This window comes from Notolepis coatsorum (assembly GCF_963971535.1).
Source record: "Notolepis coatsorum genome assembly, chromosome: 1".
Classification (NCBI taxonomy): domain Eukaryota; kingdom Metazoa; phylum Chordata; class Actinopteri; order Aulopiformes; family Paralepididae; genus Notolepis; species Notolepis coatsorum.
Genome location: NC_140165.1, coordinates 77,830,839 through 77,849,513, shown reverse-complemented (window position 1 = coordinate 77,849,513; position 18,675 = coordinate 77,830,839). Strand labels below are relative to the sequence as shown.

The 18,675-nt window shown below is 43.6% G+C and overlaps 1 protein-coding gene across 1 annotated transcript in view; it reads left to right on the top strand.

Moving 5' to 3' along the window:
* The first annotated feature begins 771 nt into the window (after nucleotides 1-771).
* Nucleotides 772-18,675, top strand: part of LOC311235289 (RING finger protein 150-like) — a 49,544-nt gene continuing 31,640 nt past the window's right edge. Inside the window, exons 1-2 of the mRNA XM_084322710.1 lie at nucleotides 772-1,275; nucleotides 12,557-12,747. Coding sequence (XP_084178836.1) covers nucleotides 1,001-1,275; nucleotides 12,557-12,747 — 466 coding nt within the window. The 5' untranslated portion in view covers nucleotides 772-1,000. The remainder of the gene's footprint in view (nucleotides 1,276-12,556; nucleotides 12,748-18,675) is intronic.

The window sequence follows — 18,675 nt, the reverse complement described above, 5'->3', positions numbered from 1 at the left end:
GTCACTTTGGACCACCAAGCACTGCTTCTGAGCTCGGGGTGGGTCAAAAATATATCAGATATGAATTTCAAGGGTACCCAGCATACAATTAGGGTTTCACACAGCGACACGCTGGGGTCTGAAAGCTCGGAGTTGCTAATAAACATTTTAAATCATTGTTATAAAACGAGTGGTACTCAGAGAGCGAGCTGTGTATTTCCGCCGTTGCTTTCACAGGCAGCGCATGCGCACCAGGCTATTTGGAAATGAAAATGGGGGGACCCTGATGTAAACAAGACGAAAGTCTTTTTCCGGTCTGCATCCCCCTTAACAATTGTGTGTATTGAACCGTACTGTATTGTACCCCATTCTGCAATCTGTTAATACAGTTTTCAATCAATCAATAAATCAATATGAATTGAAAATGGGGGACCCTGGTGTAAACAAGACAAACGTCTTTCTCTGGTCTGCATCCCCTTAACAACTGTCTGTATTGAGCCGTACTGTATTGTACCCATTCTGCAATCTGTTAAATAAAGTTTTCATTCATTCATTCATCAATCAAACAAAGCTGTCGGTGCTATGCCAGGCCGCTAGGGGTCGCTCGCCGCAGCGCCTCCGCCTTTAGACGCGCTCACAACAACACACGCACACACACACCTCCGTGTTCCAGACTCCAAAACAACACAATGTTAATCCGGCCTAAAAAACTACTGTTGTTGTTGTGTTCTATATAATATAGCGGACGCGATTCCACAGCTAGAAACTCGCGGAAAAAGGGGTTATTTACGCTACATGAATGGTTTTTATGTTCGCAGACTATCGAAGGAGGATTATTCGATATATAAGTGTAACAAACGGCTACGACGAGTTGACTTAATAGCTGCAATGCTACCAGTAAGAAGAAGAGGGAGAGGAGGGTGAGTGCAACAAACACGAAGAGGAGGTGGGTGGGGGGTGGAAGAAGAAACAACAACAAACGTCTCGTTCGGTTTATTTAATAATAGTGAGAACCACCACCATGGCCGGCTCGCTGGTGGCGGCGTGCCGCAGCCTGGCCCTCTCGACGTGGCTGCTGTCCTTCTGCTTCGTGCACCTGCTGTGCCTGGACCTCACGGGGGCGGCGGAGCGCGACGAGTGGTACACGGCCTTCGTGAACATCACCTACGTGGAGCCCGGGCCGCCCGCCGAGCGGCGCACCGAGAGGACGGAGTGCGGCCGCTACGGGGAGCACTCGCTGAAGCGGGAGGCGCGGGGGGCGCTGGCACTGCCGGCCGGCGGGGGCCCGCACGACAGGTAGGTAGGACCCTCTCCTCTCCCCCGGGCCCCCCCGTGCACACACAGACACACGGTGCCTTGTTGTTATTATAAACACTGCTCGGCTGGTGGGATCATCAATCATCATGTGAGCTGGTTTACTTACACCCCTCATCTACTAACTAGTACACACACATTTCCACACATCTACAGTACACATCTCATCTACAGTACACACATTTCCACACATCTACAGTACACATCTCATCTACAGTACACACATTTCCACACATCTACAGTACACACATCATCTACAGTACACACATTTACTCTTCGACAGTACACACATGTACTCTTCTACAGTAGTACATGCATGTACTCTTCTACAGTACACACATTCCTTCATCTACAGTACACACATTTCCTCATCTACAGTACACACATTTCCTCATCTACAGTACACACATTTCCTTGTGTAACACACTGTACACACATTTCCTCATCTACAGTACACACATTTCCTCATCTACAGTACACACATTTCCTCATCTACAGTACACACATTTCCTCGTCTACAGTACACACATTTCCTCATCTACAGTACACACATTCCTTCATCTACAGTACACACATTCCTTCATCTACAGTACACACATTCCTTCATCTACAGTACACACATTCCTTCATCTACAGTACACATCTCATCTACAGTACACATTTCCTCATCTACAGTACACACATTCCTTCATCTACAGTACACACATTCCTTCATCTACAGTACACATTTCCTCATCTACAGTACACACATTTCCTCATCTACAGTACACACATTTCCTCGTCTACAATACACACATTTCCTCGTCTACAGTACACACATTCCTTCATCTACAGTACACACATTCCTTCATCTACAGTACACACATTTCCTCATCTACAGTACACACATTTCCTCGTCTACAGTACACACATTCCTTCAGATTCAGATTACTTTATTCGCCATTTCATACATGTACAAAAAGGAACGTGTTTTGGCATTACAGTGCATCAATTTTTTTCACAATTAAGAACAATACAACAGTAAATAAATAATTTTAAGTAAAGTGCAAGACAGGACATAACAGTGAGACAACAATAAGACTGTGAAAGTGCGGTGGTTGGGGACATGGATACAGTGCAACACAAAGTTCAAGTCCAGAAGTCCAGCCCTAGCAGCTCGCCATAGAGGGGGGGGGGAGCAGGGGGACACCTGACTCGTTTACCAGGCGAGCTGCTGAGGGGAAGAAACTCAGTCTGTGGCGGGACTTTAGTGTCTTGGGCAGCCGTAGCCGCCTGCCGTGGGGGAGCATGTTGAAGAGGTTGATGAAGAGGTTCATCTACAGTACACACATTTCCTCATCTACAGTACACATTTCCTCATGTAACACACTGTACACACATTTCCTCATGTAACAGACTACACACAGTCAGTTACTCATATACACAGTACACACAGTTACCCATGTACAGTACACACAGTAACCCATCTAACCGTACAGACAGTTACTTGTATACATTACAAATACACGCAGTTACTCATATACACAGTACACAGTTACTCAAATACAATACACACAGTTACTCATATACAAATACACAGTTACTCATATACACAGTACACACAGTTACTCATATACAAATACACACAGTTACTCATATACACAGTACACACAGTTACCCATGTACAGTACACACAGTAACTCATGTAACAGTACACAGAGGCTACACAAAAATAACAGTATAGCTAGCTATCAATCTCCATATTGATGCTATCGTTGGCTTCGTCAATTGAACAATGAATCACTTCCAGTCTCTCCATACAGTCTAACTATGTAGCCTACATCAAACAATAAATCATTCTACATTGTGAACTGTGTTACAGCAGTATTCCCTGTAGGTTGCAGTTGTGTGGATGGAAGCGATGTGTTCAGTCGGGGAGTTAAAGATATAGGAAAAGGTTTGCAATTGTGAAGAAAATGAAGGTAAATCAGTAATCGAAATGTAAACAAACAACCACTGGAAACCAAACCATGGGAACTGGAGATGACATTCTCATATTGAGTGAGCTCTTGATACATCTGTATTCGCCAACTAAAACACATTTTAATGCATTTCTTGTGCTGGTAAAGTTTTGTTGACGTTTACATTTTTGTAAACACCGTTATATCTTTCTTATAACAAAGAAAGTTATTATAACAAATAAATCACAGACTGGGCCTTTAAAAACTCTTCCTGTATGACAACACTCCTTTTACAGAGGGACAACATGGAAAACGCGTTTGAACTGATCTTGTGATTAAACTGACTATTTCATTAGCCAACAAAATTGTATGATTATTCATTGATTATTATACCATAGTAAGTTGACCTCACATTTTGATGGCTGAGCAACATTCCAGCCAACATGTCCTGATAATGTACTTGTAACCTAGGGACTACTCATCATGTTCTGTTGATAGTACAAGACACCAATCAGACATAGGCTAGATTAACTCGTAACCTCAAATCACCTTTTGTTACACTGCTACATTTCCCCATCCTGCACCAGAAGCAACATAGCTGAAATAAGCATTTGTTATTATTAGTGAAATTGTTGATAACACTGTTGCATAACATCAATTATACACAACACAAAATGCTATATCTTGATTTTGGCACTGCTAATTTTGGCACTGCTGTTCTGATTTAATGCAGTCCAGTGTTTCTCATATGTAGATTTATGTGTGGCAGCCCACCACAAGATGAGACACAGAGAGACGGACCACAAATTGATGACCCGATCTGATACAATAGTCCCACGTGTTGTCGGTCCTGTGTCGCCTGCTCTGACTTTGTATATCGTCTCAGCTTGTCACCTCTACTGTCTTTTACTATGAACAAACAACACTTTAACTTTTATGGGCGTGGTAATAGTTAGGGGTGGGAATCACCAGTTTCATCATGATACGATACGATATCGATTCTTTGGACAACGATACGATATTTGCCGATATCACAAAGTCTCTCACGATACAATACGATACGATTAGATTCAGGTGCCTGCGATCGATATGAGATGATATCATATGCCCATTTAACACAATCAGTAACATTTAGATCAACAAAAAAAAGGTAATGAAAATATCATTTGACATTTGTATTTTTGAGCTCTTCCAGACATTTAAAGGAAAATCAATCTATTGTTTTTAATACAAATAGACCTCCTGTTCACTGTAAAGTGCCACGTTTTTATATATTGAGCTTTAAACTTTAAGCTACATTTTTTGGAACTCAAAACTCACAACCTCCCGCTCGCAAACCGTTCCTACAACAATTTGTTGATGTTGCATGATCATGTATAGGCCTACATTTATTATGTATTATATTGTTTATGTTTAAATAACATTTAAACATCAAACTCCTCTGACCTCATCTGGTCTTTCCAAAGACGCGCGCGCACACACACACACAGAAAGGGAGAATGCTATGCTGTAACATCTACACACACGGAGCTACTGCTGTTGTTCTTGGGCGGATATGAGACTCGCCACAGGATTTTCAAAATAAGAGTATCGATATGAATCGATCTTATTACATCGCATCGATCCGATTCGATTGTTGATAATTACATCGATGTATCGATCTGGATCGATGTATCGTCCCACCCCTAGTAATAGTAGAAAGACATAAATATATAGGCAATACAATTAGATCTGTATATACCGGTATATATATATTTAAAAACAATAAAGTGTAAACAATATAATTAACTCTGAATATGAGAAAAATAAACGGTGTAATCAAATGTGCAGCTTTAAAAAAAAAAAGAAGAAGAAAAAAGAAAAAAAATTATACGTTACAATAAATATGGGCAATAAAGAATTATAATTTGAATATATACTATGAGATTAAAAGTAAACGGTACACTATACACGGTACCCTAACTGTCATGATATAGGCCTGTCCACACGGTACCCTAACTGTCATGATATAGGCCTGTACACACGGTACCCTAAAGTGGTCTGCACACGGCGGGCGACAGACGTCGCCTGGCGATGCGATCGCCTGTTGCTCAACGACAATCGCTTGTCCCCCCACACCAGAGGCGACCGTCGCTCTGTCTAGCTGGGGGTGTGGTTACTTGTTTCCCCCCGGGAGATATAGGAGGACGGACCGCCGGGACCGCACGTCATGTTGTTGTGAAGTGAGCATATTAGCAGCTCTTCACTAGCACTAGCAGGTAGCTGTGTTGCGCGTTACAAGGGAATATTAACCTGTAAAACCCATATTGAGCTGGAATTAAACCACCATATACGAATACAACCTCTCCTCATTCTTCCTGACATTACTGCATGACTGATGGCTACAATACGTTCACTAGGCACCGATTGGACAAGTATTATTATGCAGCTGAGAGAATGTTTTTTCACTGAAGACGCTGTTCTGTTCTCAACCATCATTTCTTTGGACAATAAACCGTATAAACCACATCAGCTGCAGCCTGGACATTAAACTCTGTCAACATCCACAACTTATTTTGTTACCCGAGTACAAAAACATCTAGTAGGTGCATCGTGGCGCATTGTCAGTTAGTTAATGACAAGCGGCCACTAAACCTTAAGTTCTCCAACTAACGTTATTTATTTTGATTGTTCCTGTTAATAATAATTAACATAAGTAGCATGGTAATAATATGTAGGTTATTGATCAATGAATGTATTGATACATTAATGGTGTACAAATGATACACCAGTAGAAGTCATGTTATTTCCTCATTGTCCTTTCAGTGTCGCCTCAAAAAATAGGATCAAGGCGATTTTTAGCCAGGCGACAGAAATAGCTGCGCGACCGTTGCTTCAAAATCTCCTGCCGTGTGTGTTCTCCCATTCATAACAATGGAGGCAATACAATTCCGTCGGTCGCCTCGCTAAAAAAATCGGTCGCCTGGCTAAAATCGCTCGCCGTGTGGGGACCCCTTAACTGTCATGATATAGGCCTGTCCACACGGTACCCTAACTGTCATGATATAGGCCTGTACACACGGTACCCTAACTGTCATGATATAGGCCTGTACACACGGTACTCTTAACTGTCATGATATAGGCCTGTCCACACGGTACCCTAACTGTCATGATATAGGCCTGTACACACGGTACCCTAACTGTCATGATATAGGCCTGTACACAAGGTACCCTAACTGTCAATTATAGGCCTGTACACACGGTACCCTAACTGTCATGATATAGGCCTGTACACACGGTACTCTTAACTGTCATGATATAGGCCTGTCCACACGGTACCCTAACTGTCATGATATAGGCCTGTACACACGGTACCCTAACTGTCATGATATAGGCCTGTACACAAGGTACCCTAACTGTCAATTATAGGCCTGTACACACGGTACCCTAACTGTCATGATATAGGCCTGTACACACGGTACCCTAACTGTCATGATTAGTGATGCACCGATGTGAAAATTGTGGCCGATACCGATAACCGATATTAATATTGCTCTTCTGGCCGATACCGATATTTACCGTTTTGTGTAAATATGTTGAGGCGAAGGAGTTTCTTTTGCCTTCCCGTATCTCTCCTTGTGCTGGTAACAGACAGAGGCCATGCAAACTGGCCCATGGCGTTACACCAGCGTAGCACAATTCTCAGAATCCATCTCTATTGTACTAAATGTGTAATGCGCCCAAACAGCAGACATAAACGATGGACTAAAAAGGTCCCACTCGGTTTTGGATTTAAATGCAGTGTGCATGAATTACTAATGATGACTGAACTTAGTATTCCTTATGTTAGTGTTGTATGACAATAAATGGAAATAGGCGAAGGTCTGTTATAAAGGTACTCCATACACACCCCAGGAGTAGGGATGGGTACCGAATCCGGTACTTTTAAGGGTATCGACTAGGGATGCCCCGATCGATCGGCCACATTTAAACATCAAACTCCTCTGACCTCATCTGGTCTTTCCAAAGACGCGCGCACACACACACACAGAAAGGGAGAATGCTATGCTGTAACATCTACACACACGGAGCTACTGCTGTTGTTCTTGGGCGGATATGAGACTCGCCACAGGATTTTCAAAATAAGAGTATCGATATGAATCGATCTTATTACATCGCATCGATCCGATTCGATTGTTGATAATTACATCGATGTATCGATCTGGATCGATGTATCGTCCCACCCCTAGTAATAGTAGAAAGACATAAATATATAGGCAATACAATTAGATCTGTATATACCGGTATATATATATTTAAAAACAATAAAGTGTAAACAATATAATTAACTCTGAATATGAGAAAAATAAACGGTGTAATCAAATGTGCAGCTTTAAAAAAAAAAGAAGAAGAAAAAAGAAAAAAAATTATACGTTACAATAAATATGGGCAATAAAGAATTAGAATTTGAATATATACTATGAGATTAAAAGTAAACGGTACACTATACACGGTACCCTAACTGTCATGATATAGGCCTGTCCACACGGTACCCTAACTGTCATGATATAGGCCTGTACACACGGTACCCTAAAGTGGTCTGCACACGGCGGGCGACAGACGTCGCCTGGCGATGCGATCGCCTGTTGCTCAACGACAATCGCTTGTCCCCCCACACCAGAGGCGACCGTCGCTCTGTCTAGCTGGGGGTGTGGTTACTTGTTTCCCCCCGGGAGATATAGGAGGACGGACCGCCGGGACCGCACGTCATGTTGTTGTGAAGTGAGCATATTAGCAGCTCTTCACTAGCACTAGCAGGTAGCTGTGTTGCGCGTTACAAGGGAATATTAACCTGTAAAACCCATATTGAGCTGGAATTAAACCACCATATACGAATACAACCTCTCCTCATTCTTCCTGACATTACTGCATGACTGATGGCTACAATACGTTCACTAGGCACCGATTGGACAAGTATTATTATGCAGCTGAGAGAATGTTTTTTCACTGAAGACGCTGTTCTGTTCTCAACCATCATTTCTTTGGACAATAAACCGTATAAACCACATCAGCTGCAGCCTGGACATTAAACTCTGTCAACATCCACAACTTATTTTGTTACCCGAGTACAAAAACATCTAGTAGGTGCATCGTGGCGCATTGTCAGTTAGTTAATGACAAGCGGCCACTAAACCTTAAGTTCTCCAACTAACGTTATTTATTTTGATTGTTCCTGTTAATAATAATTAACATAAGTAGCATGGTAATAATATGTAGGTTATTGATCAATGAATGTATTGATACATTAATGGTGTACAAATGATACACCAGTAGAAGTCATGTTATTTCCTCATTGTCCTTTCAGTGTCGCCTCAAAAAATAGGATCAAGGCGATTTTTAGCCAGGCGACAGAAATAGCTGCGCGACCGTTGCTTCAAAATCTCCTGCCGTGTGTGTTCTCCCATTCATAACAATGGAGGCAATACAATTCCGTCGGTCGCCTCGCTAAAAAAATCGGTCGCCTGGCTAAAATCGCTCGCCGTGTGGGGACCCCTTAACTGTCATGATATAGGCCTGTCCACACGGTATCCTAACTGTCATGATATAGGCCTGTACACACGGTACCCTAACTGTCATGATATAGGCCTGTACACACGGTACTCTTAACTGTCATGATATAGGCCTGTCCACACGGTACCCTAACTGTCATGATATAGGCCTGTACACACGGTACCCTAACTGTCATGATATAGGCCTGTACACAAGGTACCCTAACTGTCAATTATAGGCCTGTACACACGGTACCCTAACTGTCATGATATAGGCCTGTACACACGGTAGGGATGGGTACCTTTCACATTTGAACCGATACCGCTACCGGTACCTGTGAATCGATACCGGTACCCAACGGTACCTTTTTTCGGTACTTTAGTCTCAAGAAATTTAATTTACCTACCTCAGTCGTAAAAAAAAAATCCAAACTTCAAATAACTACAATTTCGACAGTTTTCGGCTTGTCATTGCTCCGACTGCTTTGTTGTTGAATCAAGTCAAATCCTAGGTAAGCATATATTGTGCGTGTGAACGTTGACATGAAAAGAAAAAAGTAAAAAAAAAAAAAAAAAAATTAATAACGTTTATTTTTTATTTTTTATTTTTTTTATTTTTTTCGGTTTCTCACTTGATTCGATACTCGGTAGTACCGACGTGTTTCGGTTCGGTACCTCAAAAGTACCGAATTCGGTACCCATCCCTAACACACGGTACCCTAACTGTCATGATATAGGCCTGTACACACGGTACCCTAACTGTCATGATATAGGCCTGTACACACGGTACCCTAACTGTCATGATATAGGCCTGTCCGCACGGTACTCTAACTGTCATGATATAGGCCTGTCCACACGGTACCCTAACTGTCATGATATAGGCCTGTCCGCACGGTACCCTAACTGTCATGATATAGGCCTGTCCACACGGTACCCTAACTGTCATGATAATAGGCCTGTACACACGGTACCCTAACTGTCATGATTAGTGATGCACCGATGTGAAAATTGTGGCCGATACCGATAACCGATATTAATATTGCTCTTCTGGCCGATACCGATATTTACCGATGTCGATATCTCTGTATAGAAAACACTTTTTTATGATAATCAAATAAAGAGCTATTTTCCAAAACGCCTTTTTTTTACTTTTGTAACTTATTTTCAGAAATTACTGATATTTTGAAACTATTTAAGGCCAAAACATGTAAAAGAATTTATTTAATTTTTTTTTAATATCGGCCCTATCTTGATATCGGACCGATACCGATGTGTAAAAAAACGGCCATATCGGCCGATATTATATTGGCGGCCGATATATCGAGCATCACACTAGTCATGATATAGGCCTACGTAATACGTGCAGGTTTTGTGGTAAGAGTCAGACACACCATCTTTAGATAATAAAGTACTCAACCTCTACTGTCTTTAACGATGAATGAACACAACACTCAAACTTACTATCTTTAAATAATGATCTACTCAACCTCTACTGTCTTTAACTGTGTGAACACAACACTCTAACTTACCATCTTTAGATAATGAATACACTGAAACAACAAACATGACTCCATTGGTCTGCATATAGTTTGCTATAAATACCAATGTTAAGGATTTGATTATGGATTTTGCCCTTTTCGAAATCTAAATGCAGAGGTTTTGTGTAAATATGTTGAGGCGAAGGAGTTTCTTTTGCCTTCCCGTATCTCTCCTTGTGCTGGTAACAGACAGAGGCCATGCAAACTGGCCCATGGCGTTACACCAGCGTAGCACAATTCTCAGAATCCATCTCTATTGTACTAAATGTGTAATGCGCCCAAACAGCAGACATAAACGATGGACTAAAAAGGTCCCACTCGGTTTTGGATTTAAATGCAGTGTGCATGAATTACTAATGATGACTGAACTTAGTATTCCTTATGTTAGTGTTGTATGACAATAAATGGAAATAGGCGAAGGTCTGTTATAAAGGTACTCCATACACACCCCAGGAGTAGGGATGGGTACCGAATCCGGTACTTTTAAGGGTATCGACTAGGGATGCCCCGATCGATCGGCCACCGATCGTTATCGGCCGATATTCAGTATAAATATGCGATCGGTGATCGGTGATAATGTTTTATTTTCACCGATCATCAAACCCGATCACTCGCTGTCGCTGAGTTCTGTCTCAGACACCGGTGGTGCGGCGTCTGCTCTCGAGTCCAGCCCCTCCCGCACGCATGTAAACACGGGTCTAGTCTAGTGAGACACGGGAGGACGGCGTGTCATGTCGGCGTCTCCCTGAGCTAACGTTAGCTTTACCGTTACAAAATGACCCAGTCAACTATTCACTTTTAGTTTAATACATGATGAGGCATTGTCTAACCGAACAGTATCTAGCCGGCCAGCTACCGATAGCTCCTGACATCAACAAACGCCGGCTCTAGCAAGTATAGTAGGTAGGTATGATACCTGTTAGCTGTTAGCTCACGTTAGCGCAAGTTAGTTCACTGTTAAAAACGAAATGTCCCATTGAACTAAATAATTCACTGAGGCGTTGTATTAACGTTATATATCCGGCTAGCAGTAGCTACAGATAGCTCCTGATATCAATGTCTTATAACACTGATTCGATGCGTATTCGAGCTGAGGGCTTGCTGAGCACAGTTAAGTAACGTTATACCAATAGGGTCCAGGTGCAGCGCCGGAGAATCCTGGCTGTAACTCGAGGCTACTCGAGTATAGGTCCAGCTGCATCTCCGGAGAATCCTGGCTGTAGCTGGAGGCTACTAGAGTACACACAGACAGTGGAGCTTGTTGCGTGGTGGCGATGTCTCGCAGATAATACAAGTACAAGTCTAATTATAATATATATATATTTTATATAAAAAAAAAAAAAAAAATTATATAAAATAAATTTTAATTTCTTTTAATCAAAAACGATCGGTATCGGTATCGGCCGATATGGCTCACGGCGATCGGTGATCGGTATCGGTGGCAAAAAACGTGATCGGGGCATCCCTAGTATCGACCGAATCACGTCGGTACTACCGAGTACCAATTCACGTGCCACATTTCGGTAATGATGTCCGATGACGTCAACGTTTCGTTTACAGCAAAACGAAACCTATGAAGTGTGCCTCACGTTCACGTCAACGTTCACGTGCACAATACACGCTTACCTAGCATTTGACTTGATTCAACAACAAAGCAGTCGGGGCAATGGCAAGCTGAAAACGGTCGCAAGTGTGGTTACACTTTACAAAGCTAGATGCAGACGACGCTTGCTGCAATATTATATATTTTTTTAATCCTCTTTTTCTCCGCCTGATTTTCTATGCTTTTCCTCCCATCCCAATTTAGTCGTTATGCCAATTCCCCCCCTCCCCTACCTGGTTGTTGTGCGCATGTTCCCCCTACTGGTCGGTACAAGGGAACCCTGAAGTCTACCACATGCTTCCTCCGACACATGCGGAGACAGCCAGCGGCTCTCTTTTCACCTGGCAGCGAGGACTCTCATTGGTGAAGTGTAATGCGTGGGAGGTCACGCTGCCTTCACCACTTCCTGCCTTTCGCTGAGCAGGCGCCCAGACCTGACCTGTAGGTGTCGCTGTCCACAACGCTGTCCACAACGCTGTCCACAACGCCAGATTACCTGTATCGGTTCAAATGTGAACGGTACCCAACCCTACCCAGGAGTGATGCATTAGACTACAGCAAAGGGTTCCACAGTACCAAAGTAAACCCAACGGTCTCTAGTACTTAGATCATGGCATGGTGAGTTCGTTGACATGTTTTGTCTCTGCTCCTCAGGCAGGCCTGCGACCCCAACACCCGGTTCTCCGTGCCGGGTCAGACCACGGCTTGGATCGCTCTCATCGCCCGGGGGAACTGCACCTGCAAGGATAAGATCCGCCACGCGGCCAGCCAGAACGCCTCTGCCATCGTCATATTCAATGTCGGCTCCAGTAACGCCAACGACACCATCACCATGCCGCACTCTGGTATGATGTCATTACTGTTGGAATGGCTGTGCTTGAGTAGGGATGGGGTCGTGAGAAAGTGATTACTCGAGCTGCTCGGTTTTCTTTATCACCAACGGTGCTCGTTTGTGCCACTGAAACAGAAATCCTGCGAGGTGTGAGTTGTTGCAGGAAGACCACCGTGGTCAGCTGTGGAGCGTGAGGGCGTACCACGAAAAAACACTGCGTTGAAAGCTAGCTTTATCTAAAACGCTGCGCAGCGTTCATAGACTAGTATTGTTACGGACACGCCGTTCCATGAGCGGAGACTCCGGAGAGACCTGCTGCAGACAGAGTGGAGGTAAAGTAATTATTACAAATGGTCACTGACTGTTTTTGACTGACGATGCGGCGCATTAAGCATCGGGTATATTGCTGTACATTGTTATGTGGTAGTGAAATGGTTAAGATGTGTTCTAAAAATGATTTACCTAAACAATTACTTGAGCACTACCCTGAGTTTGTTTGGTTAGGTCGCTCAATGCAGGAGCAACATGCAACCTGTGTTTGTGTGTGATGGAGAGAGAGAGAGAGGGATAAAGTAGGCCAGCTATAAACTTAGTGTGACCTGGCAGTTAGAGACACCATCCCTCTAGGGGCTGCTCGATTAGAACAAAAATAACATTACCGTTATTTTGATTTGATACTGAAATCATGATTATTAAACATCATATGACGACTTTCTTCTCGACCAAAGGCTGCCTTTTTGTTATCTTCTACAAGTTACCAAAGACTTTTATAAATAACCTCAACACAAGCCATCTCCCATCCTCTTCTATTCTTTCCTCCCCTCCTCTCTTCTCCCCTTCTCTCCTCTCTTCCTCTTCTCTTCCCCCTCCTCTCTCCTCTGCTCCTCCCCTCTCCTCCGCCTCTCTCCCCTCATTTCCTCCTCTCTCCTATCCTCTCCTCTTCTCTCCTATCCTCTCCTCTCCTCCCCTCCCGTATCCAGCCCTCTCCCTACGGAGGACCACTGCCTCAGAGTTACATTCCTGCTAGCTCAGATGTTCCATGGTCTCGTTCCAGAAATGAGCTAATGTTCCTACCAGAGGACTCTTGAGACCCCACAGAAGATGGTGTGTGTGTTGTAGTTTTAAGTTAGTATTCCTCTTGCAACGTCCAGAGTTGTTTCATGGCCCATTTTTTTGTACACTTAAAAAGTTGTTTATAAACCCATCCCATATCTTAACCCTAACATTAACATTTCCCACTTCAGACATATAAAAAATAAAGGGATGAACATCCTTCCCAGCTATGGCATGTAGACAGTATATTGTTGCTGGTCCTCTCATGGTAAACGGCTTGTTCTTGAGGTCAAGGTGAGAGCTACGGTTGGATATGCAGTGGTCAGGGTTAAAGGTTAGTTAGGGTCAAAGGTTAGGGCATGAATGTAAATCAATGGAATGGCCTCACAAGATGAGTAGTACTACAGATGTGTGAGACTCCGTAGCCCAAGGCTGGTGCTACACAGTGGTGGTGAAGGAGGCCATTTCTACCCTACATTGTAAAGCGATTTGAGTGTCTAGAAAAGAGCTATATAAATGCAATGATCTCTTTCATTCGGTGTGTGTGTAGCAGGCTCTTGACGTTTATTCATGTTTGTTGTAAATAGTGTCTTGACTAAAAGAACGATAGCTTTATGGGTGTAACGGTACACAAAAACCACGGTACGGTACGTACCTTGGTTTTGAAGTCACGGTTCGGTACGGGATTCTGGTTCAGTGGGGGAAAGTTTGGCTTTCCATATTCCACTCAGGGGTGATGTAGTGTGCAGTAGGGCTGGGCGATAAAACGATAACGATAACTATCGTGATAAATTATTTCCTCGAAATAAACATGAAATGTGGTCGCAAAGTTTCGATATATTGATTTTCCAAGCTTGGATATGAGCACACGCACTAACAACCAATCAGTGAAGGAGATGGCCGACAGCGGAAGGAGACGTAGGACTCAAGTAGTAAACAAGGCTGGCTAGGATAATTAACTTGCACGGCGCTATTTTATAGTTTACGTGCCGAGTGGGTGTGTGCCGTGAATTCTGAGGGTAACGGTTAGAGTAGTGTGGGGTATGCGGTGGACGTCGTTGCAATGTATTGGGGCGAAACGGAGTATTTTAGGGTCATATTTAGTACATTGTCATGGGATACACCGCTTGGAAACTAGGCTGGCTAGGATAATTAGCTTGCACGGCGCTATTTTATAGTTTACGTGCCGAGTGGGTGTGTGGTGTGAATTCTGATGGTAACGGTTAGAGTAGTGTGGGGTATGCGGTGGACGTCGTTGCAATGTATTGGGGCGAAACAGAGTATTTTAGGGTCATATTTAGTACACTGTCATGCTAACTGCTAACGTGCGCGGACTGATGACGACATCAACTCGAGACATTCGCAGCAGCAAAACAAGCTTATTAATAGCCCGTCCATCGGCGCCGGGCATAAGAAGTTAATTAAACTTGACATTTTTTTCATACCGTCATACCTTGATGACCTAATACCCCGATATACGGTATGACTGTATGACTTTCATTTTCATCAGCGGGGTGGGGGGGGGTGCGGCGGAGCTAACAATATACTCGTTATTATCACCATACATAATAACGCTTGCTTATATTGAAACACGTTGAGATTAGGGCCGTTCTTTCAACCTGAAAGTGCACTTTCTTCAACCTCGAAGTAAGCAAATCACAGAAGGTAGCCCACTGCCGCCTGCCGGCACCATCCAGGTATCGACGTGAGCTAACGGTAGCTAGTTAGCCGGCAGCCCGGCACCATCGTATCAACGTGAGCCAGTTGCATTAGGATTAAAAAATGTCAACACTCACTCACCCCGTTTTATATTACATTCCCAAAGAAGTGCCTCCGTCTCTTGTAGTCTCGTTGTGCTGGATGAAGTCACTGGCGACTCGTGGCGGCGAGGGTTTTGCTTAAATCCGAACAGACTCCAGTCCTTTAATTGTCTAAATGCAACAAGTGTGTGCAAGTTTAGCTCTTGTTTGACAAAACGTTAGCCATCTGTGGTCAGGGAGCTCATCGTGGGCTGGAGTGACGGTGGTTAACTTCGACGCTTCATCGTTCAATGGTAACGTATTATTATTGCTTTAGCAGTTTGCTCAGAGATAGAGGAAATGCATACAGGTTAGTGTGACGCACCTCTGTGTTCTCCTCACGTGACTCACAATAGCCAATGCTGCCGCCATCTTGCTCAGCTCAGCTCTGTGCGGGAAATACGGACCGCCTCCCCTGCCCTCTGCTGGCCGTGCTGTGTGTGTGCACTACAACCAATGCAGTCCCAGTCGAAACTCTGTTACAGTGTAAATAGAAACTGAACCCCAACTGTGATTTTGACGGTATTGATTTTCAATACCGTCGGTATCTCTAAATACCCCGGTATACCGTAATACCGTCATACCGCCCAAGCCTACTTGACAGACATTATATCGACGATAATTATCGATATCGAGTTATATGAAAATAATTTTATAATTTTATCGCGATAACGTTTTTGGCCATATCGCCCAGCCCTAGTGTGCAGTAACTAATTGTACTTGTAGCAAGGTTTCCGTTAGAAAAAATTGTTGCCGGTCTCAGTGTCTGGTAGATTTCAATCTACCAGACAAATGGGATCAATTCCGGTCAGAGTTTATTGAGCTTAAAAACAATTGATAGGCAGGCTATATAAAGAATGACATCCTCAAGGCATTTATAATATTTTAGATTTTAGATTTTTTTATTTTTTGGCGTTTTATCGCTTTATTTCTACTGGGCAGTCCAGTAGGGAGAGACAGAGGAGGAATGGGAGACAGAGTGGGGGGAAGACATTCGGGAAATAACGACGGGTTCGGGAATCAAACCCGGGTCGCCCGTGTCGCGGCTGAGCGCGCTATGTGGTTCGCCACTGGGGCGCCCCTGCATTTATAATATTTTAACTTAAAACTAGGCTACTTTTGTGTATATACAGTCATTAATATATTCCAAATAAAATAAGTCCCTCGAGACTTCGTGCTGCTGCCGACTTGAGGTGTCGGTGGGCAGTCTGCCCGACATTAATAAACAGCAGTCTGTTATAATCACATTTTTATGAGCTAACGAATTCCGTTATATTGCACATTTGTATTAATTATATCAAGTGAAGAACTGAGAAATTTGGCAGAGAGACGGCAACATTATCGTGGGTTTGCGTGATGACTATCCACCTCCCAACGACTTCAGTGCTGGATTTGCGAGAGCATGCAGCTGCAGAGCCGCAGAGCCAGCTGTGTTTTCAGGTCCGGTCTGGGGACCGCTCAGCAGCGCCCCCCACCCAACAGCTGAATTGCCAATGGCTGAATTGGAGTACTGCACTGTGCGGGCACAGCTCTGGGTTCTGCGGCTCTACAGTTGCATGCTCTCGCAAATCCAGCACCAAGCTCCCGCTGACAACATCGTTGTCATTATTAGACCTGCTTGGTGAAGTATCAATGAAACAAATGTAATGATTGTTTCGTTCATCGCATAGGCTATTTAATTGTAGCCTATTTTAATTCAATTCAAATAATCAAATTGTGCTTAGAGGGAATTATTTTCACCGGACATTATGACCGGAGAGATTTAAATATTCGGACTTCAACAGATTTTGCCGGTCAAATACCGGTAATTACCGGCTAACGGAAACCCTGACTTGTAGGGCTGTCAACGAATATTCTATATTGAAATTAATAATAAAAAAAGAATGAATTATAGATTGTGAAAAAAAACAGCCCCCGGTGGGCCGTCGTTAGTGGTTACAGGGTGTCCACGGATCCTTAAAAAGTGGGGCGGCTACGTGGCGTAGTGGGCAAGGCGCTCGCCACGAATGACAGAGACGCTGGGCTTGCCTGTTCGAGCCCAGCGCTCCACATTGCTTTCAGTTTAGCTGGTCGTTCATACTAATACACATTGGCCGTATTAGGGGGTGGGAAACTGATGGGTGGTGATCGGGCGTTGTGGACAGCGACTCCTACAGGTCGGTTGGTGCGCCTGCGCAGTAGAATCAGGAAGTGTCGGGGGCAGCGTGAGCCTCCCACGCGTTTCTCCTTGCCACTGAGAGATCGAGCTGCGCAGGTGAAAAGATGCGACTGCTGTTACCTCAAGTACCGGAGGGGACTTGTGCTATGTATGACTTAGTCCACATTGCAGCCGGCTTGTGGGAGGCAAGAAACAGCGTTCGTGACAGGGGAGGGTTGAATTGGATGATACGAAAATTGGGATGGGAGAAAATATAGAAAATGGGAGAAAAAGTGGATCAAAAAAATAATAATTCTTAAAGTCTTAAATTTGTTTATCAATAATTAAGGCCTTAGTTTGTCTTAAAATGTCTTAAATCCATCTTTCAGGTCTTAAAAATGCCATAGAAAGGAAAGATAAAATGCCATGTCATCTTATGTTTTATTAATTTATTATGAAATCTGGGGAAAACGGTTAACGGGAGATCCAACACGGGTCCTTATGTTGGCCGGGAACTATTTCAGCAACGGAGTCTAGCTAACGTTAGCAAGGCGAAGCGGAAGCGCTAACACTAACGTTATGTTTAGTTTAGTTTAGCATTTGCACTCGTTAACCCTTTAATCGCCAAGGACGCCGTAACACGTCATTGCTCGCCATGCTTAATCTGCCAATGATGCCGTAACACGTCATTGAGATCAATATTTCAAAAATCTGTGATGGCAATCATATTTCTCCCGCGGAGACTTGAGATCTACTGTTGATCTCTCAACTCTCCAACGGTTCAAGAGCGCCATCTGGTGGCGGATCGCCCAAACAGCAAACCGGAAACTGAAACTGGTGCTCATCCAAATTCGGTCCGACCACTCGCTATAGCTCCCGGGACTCCATCTTGACACACTGGATAATCGATTGCTCACCCTAACTCAATAAACAACATGATTTGGACGTATAT